Here is a 25,048-nt window from a genome sequence, read left to right on the forward strand (position 1 = left end):
ACCCGAAATATTCACATTCCCAGGCCTGGCCCTAAACCCACAACCCAGCCTTTCCTGGGGCCTGGGAATCTGCATGTACTGCACTTTCCAGGTGGTGACCGTGCACAGAACAGTTTAGGCAAGTCCATGCTAGCTGTGCTTCTCAAAGGAACGTGCACAGGAATCCCCGGGGAATTGTGTTAAAGTGCAGGTTCTGATTTAGCAGGTCTGGAATGGAGTGCGAGATTTTGCATTTCCAACAAGCACCCAGGTGGTGCCAATGCTGCTGGTGCGTGGACCACACTGAGTATCCAGGGCCTAGGGGAAGGGAGAGAGGAGCCATCAGCAGACAAAATGCTTTGATAATTTAGACTCCCCTACCTCCCACTTAAAGGGCAACTGCCAACAAATATTGCAGGTGGGTGCAAGAGAAGTGGGGTCTGATTTGCAAGCACCCCCCCATTGTAGACAACCTTCTTCAGCAGAGGACTCACCTGAAACTTTCCCTCTTCCCAGGTTTTTCTCAAGGCAGGTGTGATCTCCAGGCTTGAGAAGCAGCGAGAGAAGCTGGTATCTCAGAGCATCGTTCTCTTCCAGGCGGCTTGCAAGGGCTTTCTGTCTCGCCAGGAATTCAAGAAGCTGAAGGTACTGCATGCTGTTCCCATGAGGAGTCTGATCCAACGGGTCTGGAGCAGGCATAGGGTCTGCCTGTCTTTCAGGATGATACCGGTGCACCGGGTCCAAGGATCCAACCTGAGCAGTGAGACTTTAAGTGAGGCTTTGCAAGATGTTATGACCGTTTCTGGGACATTGACATCAAATTATCCATGAGGTCGGCCTTGCGCTAGGTAGCCATGAGGTTGTCCAAGCCCTCCTGGGCTGATTCATGACTTCAACCTGTCTTGTTTCTGGAGAAATTCACTTTCACAGGTCAGCAGACAGGGCATGACCAGGGCCCAGCCACTGAGGTTTTGGGGACCAAAGGCCAAGTCAAGCTTGAAGCACTGACCCATTTAGGGTCACCATCTTCAGAGATCTCTGGAGACTGAATTTCCTCTCTGTAGCTGCACAATAGAGAGAAAACCACGTGGCTCTGGGAACAAGTATTATATATGTTCGAATTCCACCTCTACCTCTTAGTAGCTGGGTGAAGGTGAGATGAAATGATGTGCACTTAATACAGTACATGGCACATAGTAATTGCTCAATAAACTCTAGCTGCTATTACCTTAGAATTGTTATTCTTAATTACTGCTACTACTAGAATGGAGTCTTGTTGTATGTGCCTCCAGTTTATGTGAACTTGTAAACTCAAGTATATGTACTTGGCAGAAAGAGAAAAATGATGAGACCGTGAATAATGAACATATTGTGGGCAACCCCACTGACCTTCTGTGCTCATGTAGCTCATACCTTGGAATGATGTGGAATAGAGTTTCAGACCCTGGGCTCTGCAGCCAGACTGCAAGTGTTCAAGCCTGCTCTGGCACTGAGAAGCTGGGTGACACTGGGCATGTGACTTTACCTCTCTGAACCTCACTTTCCCCATCTGTAAATACATAAAATAATATGATCTTCCTAGGACTATACTGAAGACCAAGTTGAGGTGTGTGAGATGCTCAGGGCAGTGCCTAGCACTTACGAGTCTCAATGTCTGCTGCACAAGAATCAGCTGCTGTGATGGTGATGAGGGAAAAGCATCTCTTGGCCTGTCTGCCAGTCAGTGCTGTTCTGGTTCCCCCCAGTGATAAGAATGAAGCGGGTCAGTGCTTCTCAAACTGTGGTCCCAGACCAGCAGCATCAGCATCACCTGGGGATTTGTTAGAAATGCACATTTCCAGGCTCCATCCCAGAGTGGCTGAATCAGCACCTTTGGGGGTGGTGTCTAGCCATCTGGGGTTTAACAAGCCCTCCAGGGGATTCTGATGCACATTCAAGTTTGAGAAGCATGAAATTACTGTTTAAATACACTGTGAAAATGGTCTCCCTTCAATATAAGCTAATAACATAATCTTGGACATTGTTATTTGTGGGCAGTTTTAGAGATTTTTCAGTGGCAGTTTTTGCCTTGCATGATGACCTTTAAACCTAATCCTCATGTAAGATGTAACCTATTGTATAGTTTCTTTTACTCTTTCTCCCATTATTATTTGGCCATGCAAGACTAAATTATGGCATAATGTTTGATGCAGAGAGCCTGACATATCAAAAAGACTACAAGAAAGGAAGCCTGTGTGTGTGTGTGTGTGTGTGTGTGTGTGTGTGTGTGTGTGTGTGTGTGTGTGTTTTAAGGTATCCAGTCCCTTCCACCGGGAAATAACCCCACTTCCTCCAGCCCCTTTGCTACCCTCTGCCTCCTCTCCTTCCTTTATCCTCACCTGGGTTGGAAAGGACCCTCCAGTCTGTGTTCTCCTTCCCTGCAGATTCGCCGACTGGCTGCACAGTGCATCCAGAAGAATGTGGCTGTGTTCCTCGCAGTCAAGGACTGGCCATGGTGGCAGCTCCTTGGTTCCCTCCAGCCCCTACTTAGTGCCACCATTGGAACTGAGCAGCTCCGAGCCAAGGAGGTCAGTCTATGTGGCAGGCAGGGTGCTGGGTGGCTACTCCCCATACCCTGCTCCTCCTGTTTGCATCCAGGACCCTGTGCCCCTATTCCTGAATGTTCTTGATCTAGGAATGCTCAGCCCAACAGCCTTGATGCCCCTTCCAGATGTTCCTCCGCCTCCATCAACACAGACAATCCTCCATCCCATGCCCAGCTCCTCTCTAGGCTGTGGGTGTTTAGAGATGCTATTACCACCCTGGGGGTTCATGAACACTCACTACTTAACCCAGAGAAGCTCAATGGGCAGAGTCTTTGAGTCCTTTATTTATTTATTTATTTTTTTACCTCTCAGACAACACTCTTTTTCTTTCATTCTTCCCTGTCACCACCTATCTTTTATAACTGTTTCAATTGGTTTCTGGTTCATGCTTTTTGTTGTTATTATTTTGCAAAAATTAGTAAATATACACACACATTTAGTTCTTATATTTCTTACATAAAAAGTAGAATACTACATATACTCTTCTTCGACTTGTATTTTCTACTTAAAATGTATTCTGAAAATCTTGCCGTTTCCATTCTTGTGGAGCTCCTCCTTGTTCTGTCTTTATGGCTGCATAGCCCTCCTTTGTGTGTCTGCTCCTTAGTTCATTCCACCCGCCTGCTGTGGGTGGGCGGTGAAGCAGCTTCTGAATGGTGCTGTCATAGGCACAGTGCTGAGCCACTGGCAGAAAGGCAATCCCTGGAGAATGAAGTGCTGAGCACCGTGTCCATACTTGGGCATACCCAGTCTCAGGCAAAGCAAGGGACTCATTCTGATGATTTGTGTTCAGCCCCTCGACTGGGCAGGGCTGGAACAGACTTGCATGAACAGAGACATTGAAATTTGGAAGTGGTGAAACAAAAAGTCTCTTGTTGGAACCTAGCACCTGGGTATCTTCATGGATGCTGGCTGAATTACTCACTCCATTCCCCAACCACTCTTAAAAAAAAATTCATCTTTAATTTACAAAGAGTAATCGTACATATTTATGGGGTATAATGTGATGTTTTGATATATGTTTACAATATGAAATGATTAAGCAAAGCTAATTAACAAATCCATCACTTCATTTATCATTTTTTTTGTGGTGAAAGCACTTAAAATCTACTTTTTGTTTTGGAGATGGAGTCTCGCTCTTGTTGCCCAGGCCGGAGTGCAATGGTGCTATCTCGGCTCACTGCATCCTCCATCTCCGGGGTTCAAGTGATTCTCCTGCCTCAGCCTCCCAAGTAGCTGGGATCTCAGGCATGCACCACCAAGCCTAGCTAATTTTGTATTTTTAGTAGAGATGGGGTTTCTCCATGTTGGTCAGGCTGGTCTCGAACTCCTGACCTCAGGTGATCCGCCTGCCTCAGCCTCCCAAAGTGCTGGGATTACAGGTGTGAGCCACTGTGCCCAGCCAAAACCTACTTTTTACAAGCAATTTTGAAATATACAGTGCACCATTATTTGTTATAGTCACCATTCTGTGCAATAGATTGCTAAGGTTTATTCCTCCTAACTGAAACTTTGTGTCCTTTGCTCACTCCTAACACAGGTGGAACTTAATCTCTGGTCTGGAATGGTTTCTGTTCATTTGTTTGTTTTTGTAGGAGGAGCTTACAACGCTAAGACGGAAGCTAGAAAAATCAGAGAAGTTGCGGAATGAACTCCGGCAGAACACAGATCTGCTAGAAAGCAAGGTATCCCCATCCCTCCTCTTGGGTCCTTGTGGGGGGGTTTTTATGTATGTGAGATCTGTTTAATGGGGAGAACAATGATATGCCTGAAAGCATGCTAATTGCTTTACAAGCACCCCAGAATTACCTGTGAGGCACATGCTGTTATTGAACCCATTGTACAGTGGAGGAAATTGAGGCCCTGGGATATTAAGTATCTTCCTCGAGGCTGCACAACCGGCAAGTGTAACTGAGATTCAAACCCATGTCACCTGGTTCCAAAGGGGAGAATTTCTTAAATAAGTCACAAAAGCACAAATCATGGGGAAAAATGATAAATTTGACTATATTAAAATAATGAACTTTTGTTTATCAGGGCATAAAATGAAGATGTATATTACTTACTTGGAATAGAAATTTGCAAACTGGAAAAGAGTATCCAGAACATGTAAAGAGCTTTCTCAAATCAAATGGAAGAAGGCAAACACTCCAATAAGAACGGAAAAACAAATATGAGCCAATAATATGAATGGGCAGTTCCCAAGGAAGGGACGCTTGTTTCAAGAGTTTAAGTGTTCAAAAATTCAAATGGCCAATAAACTCATGAAAAGACACTCAACCTAATTAGCAATTAGGAAGTGCAAATTAACACCTTAATAGGTACTGTTTCACACATCAGATTGGAAAAATTGAAGAGTGTGATGTAGCCAAGTGTTGGCAAGGTTGTGTGGCAGTGGGAGTTCTTATTTACTGCTGCTGGGATCATAAATTGATCTCATCACTCTTGAACAATTTGGCATTATCTATGAAAGTTGAACCTGTCCATGCCCTGTGGCTGGCCATTCCACCTCTAGGTATTTATGCTAGAGAATCTTATCCATGAATATATGAAAATACAAGAAGTTCATAGCAACAGCCTTTGTCCTGTTAAAGGAATGTAAACACAGGAAAGTAAACACTCAAATGGGAGCTTATTAATAGAACAGTAGGTGAATATGTTTTGTGATATTAAAAGCGAGCTCCCAAGAGTGAAAATGAATGAAGAGACAGGCAAAACTGTGGCTCACTGGCTAAATTCAGTGCACCACCTGCTTTTTGTAAATAAAGTTTTATTGGAACACAGCCACGCTCATCCCTTTATGTGTAGTCTATGACTGCTTTCATGTTACAATGGCAGGGCTGAGTAGTTGCAACCTGAAACTACTCAGCCTTGCCATGTGGCCTGTGAAAGCTAAAACATTTACTCTCTGGATCTTTACAGAAAAAGTTTCCTAATCCTTAAACTAGAAAATGTGTATCAACATGTATTGCTCTTGCAAACATAATGCCAAAGGAAAATAATTCAGTTACAGAAGAGTACTTGATTAGGGGTATATCCTTGTATACTTATGGTGTCATTATATTTATGGGAATCATAACACCAAATTCAGAGTAGGGGTTACCTGGGGTACGGTCATGTGACTGGAGAAGGTTATGTTGGTTGAATGTGTGACCGTATTCCCTATGCCTTCTCTCTTTGATTTCATGGGCTGGGGTGACTTCATGGGCATGGGTGTTGATTTCATGGGCTGGGGGTGACTACATGAATCAGACAGTTCCCACTCCAAGAAGGTCACTGCAAATTACAGATAGACTTCTAGACAAAGTCATATGCTGTGCTAGTCCATTCTTGCACTGCTCTAAAGAAATACCTGAACTGGGTAATTTATAAAGAAAAGAGGTTTGATTCGCTCAGGGTTCCACAGGCTGTACAGGAAGCATGGCTGGGGAGCCCTCAGGAAACTTACATCATGGTGGATTGTTAAGGGGAAGCAGGCACATCCTACATGGCTGGAGCAGGAGGAAGAGTGAGAAGGGGGAGGTGCTATACACTTTTAAACAACCAGATCTTGTGGGAACGCACTTACTATCACTAGAGCAGCAAGGGGGAAATCTGTCCCCATGATCCAGTCATCTCCCACCAGGCCCCTCCTCCAACACTAGGGATTACAATTTGATATGAGGTTTGGTCAGGGACATAGGGCCAAATCATATCATATGCTATTATGTTGCATGTGGTCAGCAAGCCACGGCTAGACCAAAGAGGAGCTTTTCGACGAAAACCTGCTGTTCTATGTAGACTTTCAGGACTGGGGAAAGGGAGGCACTTGACTAGGGAATAAAATGTAAGGGGTCACCAAAACACTCAGCAAAATAAATAATATTTTAAAATTGTAAAGTAATGCCAAAAAAAATCCCTGATGAACAAAACATCAAAATTTTAAGTAAATGCAAAATTTGTAGGCCGAGATTAGGGTGAGGCAAGTAAACATTCTAAACAGTGTGAACCAATCTTTATATAAAATGTTGATATTTTCTTCATCATGGATTTTTTGACTAATTGAGATTTTTAAAATATTGAATTAAAATCTTATTATTTATCTTGATTTCTGAGAGTTTTTTTTTGACACCTCCTTAAATGTTGCACCCTAGGTAAGTGTTTTACGTGCTTCATTCTAGTCTCAGCTCTGTTTGTCCATGAAGCTCTGGGTACCTCCAAGGATTCTGTTAAAGACCAAATGAAACCCATTTTTTCACCCACTCAACAAATGTATATGAACATCTCCCATGTGTTAGACATTTGACTGGACACCTTGATAGAGCTAGGAAGGAGGGAAAGTCCCTGTCCTTACACAAGGTCTCCAGGCCGATAGGGGGAGACAGACCACAAGCAAGCTTGTCACACATGAAGTGCTACGGATATGAAGCAGAAGGAGGTGACAGTGATGGAGGTTAAGCATGGGCTCTATTTGCCTAAGTGGTCAAGGAAGAATTCCATGGAAGGGGATGTTGGACTCTAGATCTGAATGATTTGCTGTAATCTATATGCAGATCTGGTAGAAAGAGTAGATGTGGCAGGTGCCGAGGTCCTGGGACAATGTGAGATAATATTTGTCAGTCCAGGACAAAATTTAAAGATTTCTACACCCGAGAGCACCTGGTGTTATTACTTGCTTATAATGTTGTTTGGCTTGGTTAATGGACAATGGTAACTGTAAATGGATTTCTGATTAAGCCAACAGAACCTACTCATCTTCCCATGTTGATAACCCAAGTTGAGCCTGAGATGGCTCACGTGGGGATGTGGAATGAAGTTTGAGAGGAGGCCATCTCTTTTCTGCTTCTTCTCATCTTCCCTGTAAGATTGTGTCCATTCTCCCCACATTAAAGTGTCAACCGTGGAGTTGGCCACAGAGAAGGCAGAAGCTTTGCTCCTTGCAGGAAGGACCACATCCACACAAGAGTTAAGAGAGGCTGGGCTGAGATACACCTTGAGCCTGTGCTCCTCCTATGCAAAAGACTGTAAGGGGGAGAAGAAATGACACACACGTGCCTGATGTCTCATTCATGTCTTGCGAGAGCAAGCTGTCTGACCTCTCTTGCTGGCAGCAACAATGAGTAGAACAGCAGAAGTGAAAAATTGGAGAGCTGTGGGCTGGTTGGGAATATCAGGGACTTCCCTGTAGAAATTCCTTCCCACCGAGCTGACATTTGAAGCAGTCATTAATCACGAACTGTCAGGTCGGATTTGCCATGCATCGGCTGTTGGGGGAGATGTGCGGGGATGAGATGAACATCTTCAGCATCCAGAGCTGCAGTTTACAGGATACTCGGAGAAGGAAGGGTGGGGGCTCAGGCTTCTGTACCCGGAACCAAGCAAACAAATGCCAACACCTACAGAATATTCTGCTCAGCCTCTTTAACTCTTTGCTTATATCATGGTTACAACAAGATGTATGGGGCCTTGAAAAATTAAGATAAAATTTAAAAGTGAAGAAAGCCAGAGCAAAGGGAAATAAGAGTTGATGAGTGTATGAAGCCAGGGGAAGAGGTAGAAAATGGAAATCCACCTTTGGCCTTGGATGCCCTCTCACTTCATAGCCTTCACATGTGCTGTTCACTCTGCCTGAAACACTCCCTTCATCCTCTTCACCTGGTTAATACCTCTTCATCCCTTGTCACTCATTTTAGGTGGCACTTCCTCTAAGAAGCCCTCTTCAACACTCTAAGGGTGGGTTAGGGCCCTACTCTGTGCTACCACTAGCCTTGTTGTTTCCCCTCACAGGATTAATTGACTCTTTCCTAGTGACCTCCTGTATCTGTGTCCCAGCTAAACTGAAACCCCTAAAACAGGGATCAATAATCCCTGTTTTCATCCCCGTTCATCAAATAATCCCAGTCCCTGGCACAGGATAGATAAAGAATGGTCAAATAGAACCATTAAAGTTGGGCAGAAAAATCCAACACTGAACTTCCTAGCAGTGAAAGCTAAGAGGGAAACAAGCTATTTCATAGACATATTGCATGTAGATTGAAAAAAAAAAAAAAAGAAACACCTCTTACATGAGATAAGAGTAACTTCTCTGGCTATTGAGGTGTTAGGGAAATTTATTCCATGGATTCTCATAAAAGGGGCTCTAAGGGATTTAGCAAAGTATGACTTCAGCAATATTCACACAGTAATTGAGAAGAGATGGGTAGGAGCACTTTTGGAGCATCATCCTGAACTGCAAGCCAAGAGCATGATGTCATTTCTTTCAAAAATGAATCAATTGAAATCAAAGCAGTGCTTTATCCAGGAAGCACGTTTGATGACTGAGTATTATGATGACTTCATCTTCCTCAAATCTTTCTCTTCCTTCCCACTTCATCTTCCCCAACTTCCAGTGCTACTACTGGTTTATGTTGGTCACTTTTACATTAAAAAATTTTTAAATAGTTTTAGAGGGTACAATGGCAGTTTTTTTACATGGATGTATTGCATAGTGATGAAGTCTGGGCTTTTAGTGCAACTACCACCCAAATAGTGTGCCTTATATTCATGAGGTCATTACTCTTTTTTAATTAGTTAATTAATTTTAATTTTTATTTTTTGAGACAGAATCTCACTCTTTTGCCCAGGCTGGAATGCAGTAGAGTAAACACAGCTCACTGCAGCCTCAACCTCCTGGGCTAAAGTAAACCTCCTACTTCAGCCTCCCATGTAGCCAGGACCACAGGCGTGCATCACCATGCCTGGCTGTTTTTTTTCAATTTTGGTAGAGATGGGGGTCTCACTTTGTTGCCCAGGTTGGTCTCCAACTCCTGGGCTCAAGCGATCCTCCTGCCTTGGCCTCCCAGAGTGCTGGCGTGAGCCATTGCACCAGACCTGTAATTACACTTTAAAGAGCATTCCAGTCACCTGGGGAGCAGTTAGCTCTGTATCTTCCCCAGTCCACCTCCTGAGGGTCTGACCCAAGAGGAGGTTCTTGGTATGGGGGGTAGGGAGCCCTCCAGCCCCTAGGCAATCCTGATTCGGAGGGTGAGGTTGCTTTAGAGCAGTGGTTCTGATACTTGCAAATGTGTCAGAATGCCCTGTAAGACTTCTCAGAATACAGATTGCTAGACTCCAGCCTTAGAGATTCTGAATCAGTAGGCTTGGCGTGGCCTTGGGGAGGCTGTATTTCTAACATGCTTGAGTGCTAAAGGTGCCTGTCCTGGGACCACACTTTGAGACACATTAGGCCAGAGAACAGCTAGAAGATATCTTCTTCCATGTGCATCTGCTTCCTTGGAAGGGAATTTCTGTTAACAGACAGGGATCAGACACCCTTCCAGGACCCTGCATCATGATGACACCCCTGCTGCGGTTCGTGGCCTCTGCATGCCACCCCTTTGTCTCTGGAGGGGGAGAAACAGTAATATAAACATTGCTAAAACATGTTGTGTCTCGTCAGTGAAAACTCCATTTGACTAGGCTTATTAAAAAGACATCACTATTGCAAAATGATTTAAGTGCTTCATTTGTGAAGGAGCAGAAGAGGAGATGAGGAGCCTCTAAGAATCTGGCTATAAATACTCTTCAAGCATGCAAAATGTGCCTTGATGCAAACTGGGGTTTTTTTATTTTCATAAGAAGGCAGTGCTGGCCTTCTTGTTGGAAGCACCTGTAAGGTTTTGGGACCACATGGGATATATAATGAGGTGGGGTGTTTTTCCACCCCTCTCTGGAATAGGTTCTGGATTTTCCCCCCAAGACCTTATTTATGGCAAAAGACAGGCCCATGCACTCCTCATTTCTGGCCTCATTAGCCTGAGAGGTTTTGCTTTTGGTAAGAAATTGTGGAGACAATCCACTGACGGGGACTGCAGATGTATGTAGGTCAGAAAGTCTATTTGCAAAGTGCTGAGGGAGTTTGATCATGGGTCATGAGTGTGGCTTCCAGCTTGTCTCTAGCAGGAGGTAGGAAAGTGACTTGTTGGGGTCACGTGGTCACTGGTAACTGAGCCCAGACCACATCCCAGGTCTCCTGACTCCTCGCTCCATAGTCCTGCCACAGCATCATGCTTCCGTGAGGAACTGGACTGGTAGCTCCCTAATCCCCGGGGGAAATTAGACAGCCTGGTTTCTTATCTGTCTTAGGCTATTAGGATCTGTTGAGCCTTCACTGTTGGGACATGCTAGGGAGTATCTCCTGGTGGACAGTGGAAGAGACATGGTGGTCATATTCATAGATGGTCCTGGTGGAAGAAACTAAGGCCTCTCAGCTAAAGAACAGCTGGTGTATTCTTTCTGACTGTGTCCCTCAGTTTGCCCATACAAAACCGAGTCCATAATCTCTTCTCTACCTGCCTTGTAACACAGATGAATAATCTGGGCACTGTACAAGGTAAGGAATGAATGCAGTGACCTGACCTTGTGTGTCCAGTTTGGAGGGGCAGAGGGTCGAGCCAGCTTGAGTTCCAGATGGCTGACTCTGTACCCTTATTGCTACAAGATTGTGGGCAAATTCTTCAAGTCTCTTAGCCTTTGTTTCATCATCAGTAAAATGGCAATGGTAATCATTACTTCATCTTGATAAGCCTGTGGGGAGAAGGTGCATGTAAAACAGTTATAACACTGCCTGCTATCTAGCAAGCCACATCACCACTATTACCAATAAATATATTTGTTTAAATGTTCACCCTCCCCTCAGTAGAGTGAATTCCTCAAAGAAAATGACATATCTTAGACAGTTTTATACCCTTCTGTGTCTAGTACAAAGCATTCAATGCAAATTCAGTGAATGGAGTCATACTGAATTTAATTAGAAAAATTACATTTAATGAGTGATGTTCTGTGCCAGCTGCTGCGATAAGTCCTCTCAGCATTGTGAGCATTTACCTGCATTATCTAATTTTACCTTTAACTCAAACTGTGAGGAAGGTGTTAGTATCCCCATCTTATAGATGAGGCAAGGGAAGCCCAGAGAGCTGAAGTGATTTGTCTTACATCACTCAGCTGGTGAATGGCAGAACCGTGATTTGAACCCAGGGCTGGTCAACTCCAAACAGACTGTGATAGAGGAGAAGCATCTACTCAGGTGGGAAATGGGGTCAGGGAGGGCTTCACAGGGGAGAAGTCATGAAGGATAAGCAGGAGCTGGCCAGGTGACAAGGTGAGGGGACATTCCAGGTACAGGGCACAGCAAGAGCAGAGGCGGAGAGCAGAACCTGGTCTGGCAGGTGCAATTCTGGTGGTTGGAGTGTCTTGTATGGGGATGTGTTTGTGTTTGGGGGGTTGAGGGGTTGCCTATGGGTTAGAGATGAGGCATGAAGCCGGACTGGATCGCAGGGGGTCAGGAGAATCATATTCGAGGTTTGGACTTCATCCTGAAGGGGAGGGCAGGACCAAAGGACATTTTCAAAAAGAAGTATGTGGGTGTCATGATCTTAGGATTATTTCCTCTTTGTGCTGAAACACTTGGGGGGCCCTAGTGGCCCTTGAAACCCCCTTATAAAGCCCCTGAAAGGCCATAACTGTCCCTTCATTCTAGAGGGACCCCCAAGGCCAGTGGGTGGTGTGTCACCCTCATATGCCCAGCTCAGAGGCATAACCTTTCTCCTGGCATTCTTACAAGATTGACCCATTCCCACTGACATCCAGAGCCTATAGAGCCTTCCCATGTATGAATTGCTGTCATGCACTTGTTAGTTCAGTCAACCCGTATTCATTGAGTCCTCAAGAGTCAGTTTGGCAGAGTGGTTAAGTAGCCACCACCTGGCTGGTGTCCTTCGGTGAGTGTTTGCACCTTGGTGCCTCAGTTTCCCCATCTGCCACCTCGAGACAACATCAGTACCCACTTCTCAGCATTTTGAGCATTCTGTGGGCAAACCTGTGCATGTGGTAAGCACTATCTGTGGTGGCGATGGTTATTATTATGGTTATTATATGTTACTTAGTAGCGAGTAGTGAACCCAGCTGGGATGCACAGAGGGCTGGAACTGGTGTCCAACAGGCATCTCTGGGGAACCCGGGAGCCTGCCACTAAGCTGCAGATTTATTCTGAATTTCCCCTGCTGACTGAGGCAGCTCTGGGGGCAGTACCATGAGACTGAAGCCATGGCTTAATCTCCTTGACGAACATCCCACAAGCCAGCTGGTGCTGCAGTTGGGCTGGCCCTGTATCTACTGCCTCATTTTGTCTTTTCTTCACTCAGGTTGAAGGGGGTGGGAGTGGGGGCTTCCCTTCCACTGGGCATCCACCTAGGCTCTCTTTGGCCAAAGTGTCCAGCAAGGGTGGTTGAGGTCCAGATCCTACTTGGTCTTTGATCTGTACCCACTGGCTACTTAATCTCAGCTCTCTGAGCTATGGCTGCCTGGTTTGTTCTAGGTGGATAATTGCTTTACTAACCTCCAGATGCCAGAGGGGTGAGGGAGGTCAAAGAAAGGGTCAGATGGTAGATGTGGGACAGAAAATAGTGGGGTTGTTGTGAGCCAGGTGCTGGGAATCAGGCAGCCCAAGCTGGGCTACCTCTGCTACTTACCAGCTATGATCCTAAGCAAATCACTCCCTCTCTCAACTCCCCAGTTTCCTGTTCTGTAAAAGAGGAATAACAAAAATGCCCTTCTCATAAGGTATTTGAAGGGCTTAAGGCAGATGACATATGCCAAATTCTTAGGGCATACCTATCCTCAGCATTTCAAGAGTGTGAGCTGTTTCTCACACAAGGGGTTATAATGAACAGATCTTTCTGTGCAAATTGCAAAGTATGGGAGGAGAGCAAAAAGTTGCTGTTTCCTGCTGTCTGCAGGTCAGATGGTTTTTGGGCTTGAGAGTCTGTGAATATAAGAGCTGAGGACAGGATCAAGCCAAGACCCGTGTGTGCCCCTGTGGTTTGTTTGTCTCTCTGACTGGCCAGTGGGGTCCTTCAGCACAGGACCTGGCACACAGTAAGTGCTCACATACTGCTTGTTGGATCCGTGAAGAACAAGCAACAGTGACGGTCCCAAGGACCCCAGGTGTGTCCTCCAGCATTTAACATCCGTGAAATCCCAGTTACTCACTGCTCGCCCAAGCTGCAAATGAGGCCAGTGCACAGGATATTTTTTTTCTGTTCCACTCCATACAAAATATACAACAAATTTATTAATTCCTGTCCCCTTCTCTCTGGCAGGCCCTTGGAGTAATTGTCCCTCAATAGAAAGAATATTTCTGTTGGTTTGGCCAAGTGGTAGATCCGGAGAGGTTTTCAAGATAATTTCTAGTTAATTGGTTCTTGAGTGATCTGCAAGGACTCTTCTGGGTTTGCAAACCAGACTCCCCCCTTCATTAAATTGGTTTTCAATTTGCAATCGCCTGACAGCTCTGAGCATGGTGCCTGCTCCTCACCTCCATCCAAAGCCCCTGTGCCCCATGGTGTGGGAAGGGATAGGGATTTATGGGGACAGGGGAAGGTCAGGGGCCACTTGTCTCTGAGAAAAACATGTGTCATTTCCCCCAATTTGAAAAGACTAATTGTCCTTTGGGCTCCAGACTTTGGGTTCTGTGAAACTCAAAATTAATGCATCAAATTAATTGTGTGGTCCCCTTGCTCAGGCCGATTAGCATAAATTAAATTTCACACTAATTGGCTAAGGTGGAGAGAACACAGTCCTGGTGCTTGGAATTAATGCTAATTTCAAGGATGGTGGTTGGGGTGTGACCTGGGGCATTCCTGGCTTGCACCTCCCTGTATTGTGTGGCCAGTGCAAATCAGCACTCTTGCAGCAAGAATGATTTTGCACAGCCTTAAGCAAATCTAACCCCTTCAAATCCAAGTGTGAGGCCAAAATTAGGAGGAGACCCTGGCAGTTTCTATGGCAGTAATTCCTAAATTTTTTTGTTCATAAAAATCACCCTGGAGCAGGTTGAAATGTAGATTCCTGAATTATGCTTTAGAGATCCTGGTTTGGGGGTCTGAGAGTCCTATAATTTGCATTTTCTTTTATTTTTTTAAGAGTCAGGGTCTAACTCTGTCACTCAGGCTGGAGTGCAGTGGTGTGATCATAGCTGCTGCAGCCTAAACCCCTGGGATCACGTGATCCTCCTGCCTCAGCTTCTAGAGCAGCTGGGACTATAGGCACACACCATCTCGGCTGGTTTATTTTTAAAAACTTTTAAAGCCAGGGTCTTGCTATGTTGCCCAGGCTGGTCTTGAACTCCTGGCCTCAAGTGATCCTCCTACCTCAGCCTCTCAAAGCACTGGGATTACAAACATGAGCTATCATGCTCTGCCCTAGAATTTGCATTTTAACAACCATCTGAGGTCATTGCCACATAAGTACTTCCCCGGTGCACTGTGTAAGGAACAGCAAGAGAAAGCTCCATGCTGGAGACAACCAGGAACACCCTAGGAGAGTCCCTCATTAATTAACTGGAGGTCCTGACTTGGACCTGACTGGTCTGAGTTCAAATCTCAGTTCTGCCTTTTACATGTGATGTGACTTTGCAGTGCTTCCCCCAAGCCTTCTTTCTCTGTGTCTATTGAAATGTGCATTTTGGTCTCAGCAGTCGGTGATGCGGTCAACAGGGTGGGAGGCAGATGGGCTGGAGAAGTGAAACAGATGGGGAGCATGGAATGCACAGAGCAGCCTCAGATTTTGTATTTTTTTCACTCTTTTTGAAAGATATTTTGTTTTGTTTTCTGATTACAAAATCAGTTAAAAAATCAACAGTACAGAAATGCATCACAAGAAAATTGGAGTTCCCTGCGAGCCCATCCTTCCAGGAAAAAAAAAAAAAATCTCAATTAACAGTTTGGGAGTGCTTTGTTCTGTGCAAACAAAAATGGGATTACACCAAACATTCTATTCTGGAAATTTGCCTTTTTTTTCCCTTTGGCAATATATTTTGGGGGTATATTTTTTTTATGTCAGAACATAGATCTGCGTCTTCCTACTTCATGGGACCGCTGAATAAATGTTGAGCCTGCCTAAACTGACAGTACCGAGAGAGGCTAGCTCGGGAAGGGCAGCTACGTTGCTCATTGTAAGAACCATTTACCTTCTCAGTAAAAATAATGCAGAGTTGCCTCTAAATATCAGTCATGATGCAGAGGGTCCGATGAAAGAGTGAGGCATTCTAACATCTTCACATGCAAAATTTACAGCAGGAGGACATGTGACCGCACCCAATTCAATGCATTTTACAGCTCAGGTGACCAAGGCTCCAGAGCAGGAGGGAATGTCCAAGGTGTTAGTTGTTGAGTCTGGACTCGAACCTTGCACCCTACCTCTTTCTTTTTTTTTTTTTACAATTCTGCTGCCTTCCATAAGAGGTAGGCTCAGTTTTATGAGCTGCCCTTCTCCTACATAGGGTTGTTTCTCCGCCTCTTAGCCATAAACACTCCACTAATATATTTCTCCCCTTACGTACTCTGCCATATCCTCAAGCCCTGAATGCTTCATTTTGGAACGATAATGCCACAGAAGCCCTGCTCATTTGGCATCGGTGGCTGGTCAGTTAATCAGAAAAAAAAAAATCAGTGCAGGTGGGAATTCATTTAAAAATTCCTATTTTAAAATTAATTACATGTGTAATTTAAATCACTGCATTTCTGAGGCAGGACCCATCCATTTCTTTCTTTCTTAAACCACGCTCCTAATATACAACCGTGTGATTTCCAATTTTGGCTTCTTTAAAACAGAGCAAATGGCAAAGTAATTTGAATACAAAAACCTAATTTTTTACTTCAAGTTTCTTTTTAGTTGTTGCAACAACACCTATTTGGCAGCATTTTAAAAAGCAGCTTACCTTTATTTATTCCTTCCAAGGCATTCAACCTAGTTTTCATGGAAACTCTGTCCAGCCATATTTTATAAGTTTATGTAGTAGCTAACTGAATAGATAGCTATGGTAAAAATGCAATAGGCAAAAACAGTTTGGGAGCACGCACATGTGATACTGGATGTGCATGCCTGTCACCTGCTAGAGGCAGATGGGCCATGGGGCCATTGTAGAGAGGTGGTCTGGTGGAGAACATTCTGGTGCAGTGGGCATCCATCAGTGTGTCTTACTGAGGGACAGTGTTGGTACATCCAGTGAGATGATTTGCTAAAAGCTGGTTACGAAGAGATTCCACTAAAATGGCCATTTTTAAAACTGAGCACTTACTACGTGCCAGGCACTGTGCTAAGCTTTCAATGGATTATCTCCTTGAATCCTCAAAAATAATGATGTATGTTGTTTCCCCCACCCCTTTAAAGCTGAGAAAACTGAGAACCAGCAAGGCATCCTGCTTGGTGTAAAATCACACAGCTAGTGACTGTTGAACCACATCAAGACCAATAACATTCTGAAGTCCATCCTCTTAACGAGTTGATTATACTCAAGGGTTGCTTTCCCATGATAGTGATTTGTCCAAAGGCGATCCTGTGCATGGGGAGAGAAGGGTTGGTGGCTCCATCGAGTGACCCTTCCTTGATCACCCCATTCCCCATCTCAGATTGCTGATTTGACCACTGACCTTGCCGATGAGCGCTTCAAAGGTGATGTGGCCTGCCATGTGCTGGAGAGTGAGCGGGCAGAGCGGCTACAGGCCTTCCGGGAGGTCCAGGAGCTCAAGGTGAGTGGTCAGGGGTGGCCGGGGGTGGCTGAACACGGTGGCTAAAAATGGTTGGGTCTGCTCCCCGACCCTCTCATTGGAGATCAGTAAGTTTAAGCAAGATGCACAGGTTGACTGACTGCTGGGCTCAAGGTCCTGGGGGACACTCAGGTCTCCTAAGGCTTGGCCTTGGGGGTGTTATGGGTGGATAGTCCCTGGCTAGAGAGGCGAATAGGAGAGGATTGTGCAGAAGGTGGACAGTCTTTGGCCTTGGAGGTGATTTGGGTGAGAAATATGCCGAAGGTGGCTAGCCCATGGTCCTGGATTCTGCATGGCTCAGGGCTGTGCAGAGGGTGGCCAATCCGAGCCTTGGAAGCACTTCATGGGTAAGATGACCAGCCCAGGTCTTCTGTCCAGCTCTAGTTTAGACCTTGAGCCCTTTCTTCTAGAGCAAGCATGAACAAGTCCAGAAAAAATTGGGAGATGTGAATAAACAGTTGGAAGAAGCCCAGCAGAAAATTCAGTTGAATGACTTGGAAAGGAATCCCACTGGAGGAGGTGAGCAGCCTGGGACCCTTGGGGCTGGAAGCTGATGGAACAAAGTTGTCTTTTCCATTTATTCAGTCACTCGTGGAGCACTTTTTAGGTGCTAGATATTGCATGAGGGGCTGCGACTTTGGCAGAGCAAACAGGCACAGCGTACTCTCTTGGAGCTTACAGTCTAATGGAATAAGCAGATATTAATCAGATAATCCAACAATATCCCAGGTAACAAATTATCCGTATGATACGTGCTGTTTAGTTTTAATGCAAAGAATGATTTTTAAATAGTGGCTTTATGGGCAAGGTGCTTTTATGTTTATGTGAATATTTTTAAAATAAATTTTGAGAGGCCTGGCGTGGTGGCTCACACCTATAATCCTAGCACTTTGGCAAGCTGAAGTGGGAGGAATGCTTGAGCTCAGGAGTTCAAGACCAGCCTGGGCAACATAGTGAGACCCCATTTCTACAAAAAATTTTAAAAATTAGCCTGGTGTGGTGGCATGCACCTGAAGTCCCAGCTACTTGGGAGGCTGAGGTAGGAGGATCACTTAAGCCTGGGAGACCTAGGCTGCATTTCAGCCTGGGCTACAGAGCAAGACCCTGTCTCAAAAAAATAAAAGCAAAAAGAAAACGTAAATTTTGAGGAAGGCTGTCTAGTGGTTAAAAGTTGGAACCTATGAAGTTGTATTTCTGGATTTGGATTTTGGGGCAAAGAAATTGCTGTGCCTCAGTTTCTTCCTCTTTCAAATGGAGATTGTCTTGGATAATTGATAGAAAATGTTTAGCCACATGTATAGAATAGAGTGATGAATAGCTAATAGCTACTTTACCATTATTATGAGGAATGATGAGATCACAGTTCATCCTTATAGCAACCTGTGGAACAGAAACTACTGCTCTCCCCATTCAAAGAGGGTAAAGCTGTGTCAGGCGCACAACAGTTACCAAATGGCGAGAAGGCGAGAGGACTCTTGGTTTTACCCAGGGATATTATACATTTGTTCAGTAGTGCCAGGAGTTTCTGGGGGTGTCCTTCTTATACAGTTTCCTGGAGACCTCGTGATTGGATGGCACGGTGACATCTTTGCCACCTTGTCACCGTGCCTCTTACTCTCCCCAGCCTAATGGAGTTGGGTGAGAAGGATATCCAGTGGCTCAGCTTCTATAAAATGTCAGCATTATTCCCTCCGTGTGTCCAGAGAATTTGTGTCCTTGAGATGTCCAGGGGAATGGAGATCAGGGGTCTGTGGAAAAGAGACAATGAGTATTTATTTTCTGTTTCATTCTTGTTCTTGTTATCCTGGCTACCCCCGTGGCAGGCATTTACCAGGGAGGTTAATACAGATGAGTTTGAGGCTCTCTTATAAGCGAGACCCAACAAGGTAGGGTACACATAGAGAGAGGGGAACATGTTGGTATAAAATCAGTAGTGTGGGACAGTCTCTGGCCTTGGAGGTAATTTCTATAAAATCCCCAGAGGGGCGCCAGTGTCAGTTCCATCTGCGTGAAATTCATGTGTAAATAATGCTTCCCAGTTTGTTTTCCTCTGTTAAGATTGGGGTGTTAATGAGAGGGGGACATGTGCTTAGCTCATGGGCACATTAGTCACAATGCTATATAGGCTCTCAGCTCTGGATGCTCATTCCAAGAAGCCAACCCACAAATATTTTGTTTTTCATTATGAAAGTAATACATACTCATAGAAAATGTCTAAAATATAGGAAATTTGAAAGAAGCAGTAAAACATTTTAATCATATCATCGCAGTGGTACCACAACCACCTCTATGGTTCAAGATGGAGTATGAATTATTTAAAAAATAACGTTTTCCTTTATGCATGGCTAAATATTTAAAGAGAACCTTTTGTGATATGCACTCAGCGCGGAGCTGGACACTGGGGGGGTTACAGAGGGATTTTAATTGGGCCCTGCTCTCAAGATATTCACGATATAAATGGGGATATCAGGTAAACTCAGGAAAACATGTTGATTAAGGGTGGCACTCATGGGCAGGGAGGTTGGAGGTAGAGATGAGCCTTGAAGGAGAACAGTTTCCCCTCTTGTTCGTGTTGCTCACTCATGCCACTTGCTCTATAGCACATCATAGCACAGAGTACTTGGGAAGCTGCAGAAATGCTTTCTGCTGCTGCTTCTTACTTTTGCAGGCCATGCTGCTTGTGATTGTGAGGCTTTTCCTGGTGGAGAGATAGTGTGCTTTTCCCATCATGATGTTTTTACCTTGGTGGAAGCTTGAAGAAGCTTTAACTCTTAATTATTATACCATCCTTTATTTGGTTAATGATGTAGAAATCTCTATTGAGGTCACCTCTTTCAAGAACTTAATCCTACCATCCATCCATCTATCCATCCATCCATCCATCCATCCATCCATCCATCCATCCACCCATCCACCCATCCACCCATCCACCCATCCATCCATTTATCCATCTGCCCATCTACTCACCCACCTATCCATATACCCTACCACTTATTTATATATCAATCCATGCATTCATCCACCCATGCACCCACTTCTCTGTCTACACTAACATCCATCCATCCATCCATCCATTATTCCACCTATCCAACCAACTATTTATCCATTAATCCTCCACCCTATCATCTAGTCAAACGTCCTATCCATTCAACTATCCACCTTTCCAGTGGAAGTTATCGAGCATTTACTATATGCTAGGCATTATAGCATATTCTAGGAACACAATGATGAACAAAACAAGTTTGTTGTCTTATTAATTTTGGTTCTCTTCTGGATTTCTATAAGCTTCTTTATGAAAGCCCTGATCATACTAGGCTTCAGCTGTCTTTTTACTTGTTTCCCTTGCTTGATTATTCTGGAAGGTGGGTGGATATGGCTTCTTATTCATTTCATTATCTTGTACAAAGTAGTGTGCTCAATGAGTGTGTGAATGGATGGTTGGAAGGATGGATGGATGGATGATAGATGAATAAGTGGGTGGTCTCTATCTTTGGTCATCCACTTGTGGAATGTTTTCCACAACTTCATTAACTTAATGGGCATTATTCTATTATTCAGATAGTCAAAAGATAAGACATCTTAGCCTAAAATATTCCATTCTAATCAGTCAAACAGTTTTAATCAAACCAGCCAATAATTTTTTTGAGATGTTTACCAAATCAAGGGATTTGGTATCCATCTTATCTTGTGGAGACATCTTCTGAACAGTTTAGTAGAGTCTTGAATTATTGCTAATTTACTTATTTGTTAATTCCACCAACAGCCAATGATTATATACTCTGTACAACCCAATAAAGTTGGCCAGTAGGATGACTCTTTTTATCTGATTATTGTATTAGGTTCATTAAGCAATCCATGAGCTTGTATCAACATGTATGGGAATCTGCTTGTAGGGAACTCTTCCAGAGGGTGTGAAGGACTCACAGATGACTGAAACAGCTCCCTTGCCCTTAAGGATTATGAAATTTCCTTGGAAAAGGGAAGATATGAATACACTTATAGAGACAACTAAACAGTATAAGGCAACCAATCTTAGAAGAGTGAGCACTCAAGAACTTTAGACAGTTGGAGGTGGTCAGGACAGGCTGCCTGGAGGAAGCATTATTTAAAACTCAGAGTTAAAGCATAGTTTCTTGGTCCAAGGTTGAAGTTCAGGGGCTCTGTGAATATTGTGAAATTGCATGCCAAGAGCCAAGAAAGTGGAGGAGAGCCACTCACACTCTTGCCTTACACTCATTTGGTCTCTTATCCTGGTCTCCCTGACTCCGTTAAACAGCAGATGAGTGGCAGATGCGCTTCGACTGTGCTCAGATGGAGAATGAGTTCCTCAGAAAGCGTCTGCAGCAATGCGAGGAGAGGCTGGACTCGGAGCTGACAGCCAGGAAAGAGCTGGAGCAAAAGGTAAGAAGTGGGGATAGTCTGGGCCACAGAAGTGTTAGAGAGTGGGCAGGCTCTCACCTCCACTGTGGGTGATCGAGGTATTAGCTGAGCCTGAAGAGGGAGGAAGAGGACACAAACCCCTTAAGGTTTTTCCATCTCCACCCTTATTACAAATGCTGGTCACTGTGAGACATGAAAAATATTGTCTGTACATGTGAATCTTCTATCCAGAGACTGCTCTGTGGTGTAAAGAACATGGACATTAACTCAGGATATCTGAGTTCCAGTTCCATTTCTACGTGAACCTTGTGGAAGTCACTTTAACTCATGTTTCTTATCTATTACATAATTATCAGTGGTCTCAAAACCTTCACATTTCCCTGTTGCCTCTGTTCTAATCTGCTACCTTCATCTCTCATCCAGACCAAAGCAATAGCCTCCTAGCTGTCCTCCTTGCCTCTGGCCTCTCCTCCCAACCACCTGCCACACTGCAGCCAAGGAATGTTTCAGGGTCTCTTTCAGATTGTTCTATGATCATAAAGTATGCTGACTCTCATGTTGCATTTTTTTCCTTGTGTGTTTTGTAAATTTTGTTTTTGAGCTCATCTTCAACAGGTTTCTGTGCTCCTCCCCCAGTAGTCCCAGGTGTTCTGCATTGTGGAATGTTTTTTTTTTTCGCTCCCAGTGAATTTTTGTGTGTGTATTTAGCTATTTTTTATTGTGAGTTAATCTTCAGCAGGAGATTTAATTTTTTTAACATTCTGTTGACTTTGTTGGGAGCCCTTTGATAACAGGGTCGTGGGTGTGTTCTGCTAGAAGAAACCCTTTTTCACTTTCTTTGGCAGCAGTCCCTGAGATAATGCTAAATTCTTGGTCTCAGATTTTTTGCAGCATGTAAAAATTGTCAATTGGATCTCTAAACCCACATGAGACTTAGACCTGGGGTTTAAAATTCTTACGAGAGTACTTCTTGCCCCACCTAGATCCAGGGTGAAAGCAAGCTTTCTTACCACCTTCCAGGCCAGCAGGTGGAGCTTTTATTTTCTCTTCTCACTGAGGTGCATGCAGTTCTTTGAGGGGTTTGTCAATGCAACGGTCTTCATTCCAACTCTTCACCTTCCATGAGCCCAGAGCCTTGTCTCCTGTCTCTGTCTGGGCATTGAAACACAAACCTCTATCCTAAAGGACACTTCTGGATCTATCAACTGCTCTTCCCCCTCATCCTGGCTGCCATAATATTAGTATGTACCATTATTGTTAGGGCTTTGTGTCCTCTGCATTTCTGATATCCTGAAATTTCCTTCTTTCTTGAAGGTAACATTACAAATCTAATGCAATCTTATCTATATATAATATAATTTTATCTAGCCTTTCTAGATGAATGTACAGATAGTTTGGTCTCTTTGCTTGTCTTCTGTGGCCTCCAACTATCGCTCGTCTACATTCTAACCAGTTCACACTCTAACAAATGGTGTGCTAGTAAATGGCTCCCTGGAAAAAAGAAAAAGCCCTGATTTGTAGCACTTGCCAATTTCCCTGGTGTAAATACTCCCACCATGGCCAATTTCAAACTACCATTGTGATGTCACTAACATGGAATTTGAAAGGGATGCACAGAATTAGCTCTGTGCATCTCTTTCAAGTCGGTACCAGCCGACTCTGGCACACCACTGATTCCAGCCACACTCAGTTTTTTTTCTTCTCCTTCCAAAAATGCCTGATTCTTTCTCACCTCTGGGACTTTGCATATGCTATTTCTTCTTCCCTGAGCAATCTTTCTTTTTCTCTCCTGCCTAGATATCTCCAACTATTCTTAAGATCTTAGCTTAAATGTCACTGTCTCCAGAAAGTCTTTGCTGATGCAGATTGGGTTGGGAGTCCCTGAGTTGTCTTCCAAAACATAGGCCTCATCATGTTGTATTGTAATTACCTACTCACTTCATAGTCTCTCCCATTCGATATCGGAGCCATAGGGTGGAGGTTATATTTGTGTATCTATTCTATTCTCAACGTGAGCAAAAAGTATCATGTGATTGCCTTGCAGAGGTGGGCCTCGATGAGATCACATGGGATTTTATAAACAATGGAAGTGACTCTTGATATCCTCTATGCTGATGGTGATGATTTTAGTAGTCGCTTTCAAGGTGAACATTGCATCGTGGTCCTCAAGAGACATCTTGAACCATAGATAAACACAGATGGACAACTGCAGGAAAGCAGCCCAGTTCTTTAGTAACAAATTATAAAGTTGAGTCAGTTTCCCTGATGAAGGGGGATATTTATGCTACATTAAAAAGTAATAAAACTGCAACCTTTTCTGAGCAGCAGAATATAAGAAAACATCCCATTTGCCTTCAAATACTGAATTTAGAATTACAGGCTTCATTAACTCAGAGTTTTGCTTATTTAAAGCAATTCTTTAATGAGGCCATTTCTTCAAAGCCAGTGTGCTGAGTTGCGTGCTCTTTCCCAGATCTAAACTAGGGCATTTGGGAGAGTGTTTCCTGGAGGAAGATGCAAGAGTCTTGACTTTTGTTTGTTTAAGGCTGTGTGCATTCCGGTATTAATTCAGTCCATGCGAAGTGCCATTTGCTGCTTTAACCTTTAAGGCTTGTCACTTGGGATTCCGGGTCAGATTTTCTAGGTATGTCATTTTGGCTGCTCTGTGGCTAATCCTCACATATCCCTTCTGATCATGTCGGCTGGTGGGGATATGAGTTATCTGGTGGCTCAGGGGTCATCAAGTTGAGGCAGGGTAGGTAAAGTCTGTGGGTGCATTGGCTGGAGGTTTATTGAGCAAAAGTAAAATCAACCTTAAGAGACTGATGGAATTATCCCCACTTTATCTCTGAGCAAACTGAGGCTCAGAAAAGTAGCTTCCTGGAGGTGACCCAGGAGGAAGGTAGTCAAGACAGGGTCTCCCCATTCCAGCATCTGCTGTTTTCTCATTACACACCTTGGAAATAGCAACTCCTTGAAATACAAAGTAAAAAGCTCGTTCCATGCCCACAGAGCCGGGTAATTCATTCTATTACTCTTACAGCTCGGGGAGTTGCAAAGTGCTTATGACGGGGCCAAGAAGATGGCTCACCAACTGAAGAGGAAGTGCCACCATCTTACCTGTGACCTTGAGGATACCCGCGTCCTGCTAGAGAACCAACAAAGTCGAAACCATGAGCTGGAGAAGAAGCAGAAGAAGTGAGTTGCATCTCTCACCATCACCTGGGCTGCTAGGGTGGGCTACATTGGAGCTGGGGTTTTCTGGGGTATCCAGGTTCTCCTCCTAACTCCCTCACTTCAACTCCCTTGTTTTGCTCTAATCTTCCTCCCTGTCCCGTCACACCTTATTCCTGTATGGTTCTCCCAAGAATCCAGCAAGAAATTATTCTTTTCTCTTAGCCAGCCTCAACTATGTGGCCAATTGATCTTGTGACCTTGGGGAACTTTCTTTGCCTTTCTGGGCCTTAACATCCCCATTTGTCGAGTGAAGGGTTTGTTGCAGACGGTCAAGACAGCATGGCGATTAGGAGCCCAGGCATT

General features: G+C 44.3%; 1 protein-coding gene across 1 annotated transcript in view; it reads left to right on the forward strand.

The window, feature by feature from the left end:
* Positions 1 to 25,048, forward strand: part of MYO18B (myosin XVIIIB) — a 268,281-nt gene that overhangs the window by 111,361 nt on the left and 131,872 nt on the right. The window contains exons 21-27 of the mRNA XM_034948321.3: positions 496 to 624; positions 2,403 to 2,546; positions 4,160 to 4,249; positions 16,991 to 17,110; positions 17,539 to 17,647; positions 21,405 to 21,529; positions 24,552 to 24,706. Of these exons, the coding sequence (XP_034804212.2) occupies positions 496 to 624; positions 2,403 to 2,546; positions 4,160 to 4,249; positions 16,991 to 17,110; positions 17,539 to 17,647; positions 21,405 to 21,529; positions 24,552 to 24,706 (872 nt within the window). The remainder of the gene's footprint in view (positions 1 to 495; positions 625 to 2,402; positions 2,547 to 4,159; positions 4,250 to 16,990; positions 17,111 to 17,538; positions 17,648 to 21,404; positions 21,530 to 24,551; positions 24,707 to 25,048) is intronic.

This window comes from Pan paniscus, chromosome 23 (genome assembly GCF_029289425.2).
Source record: "Pan paniscus chromosome 23, NHGRI_mPanPan1-v2.0_pri, whole genome shotgun sequence".
NCBI lineage: Eukaryota > Metazoa > Chordata > Mammalia > Primates > Hominidae > Pan > Pan paniscus.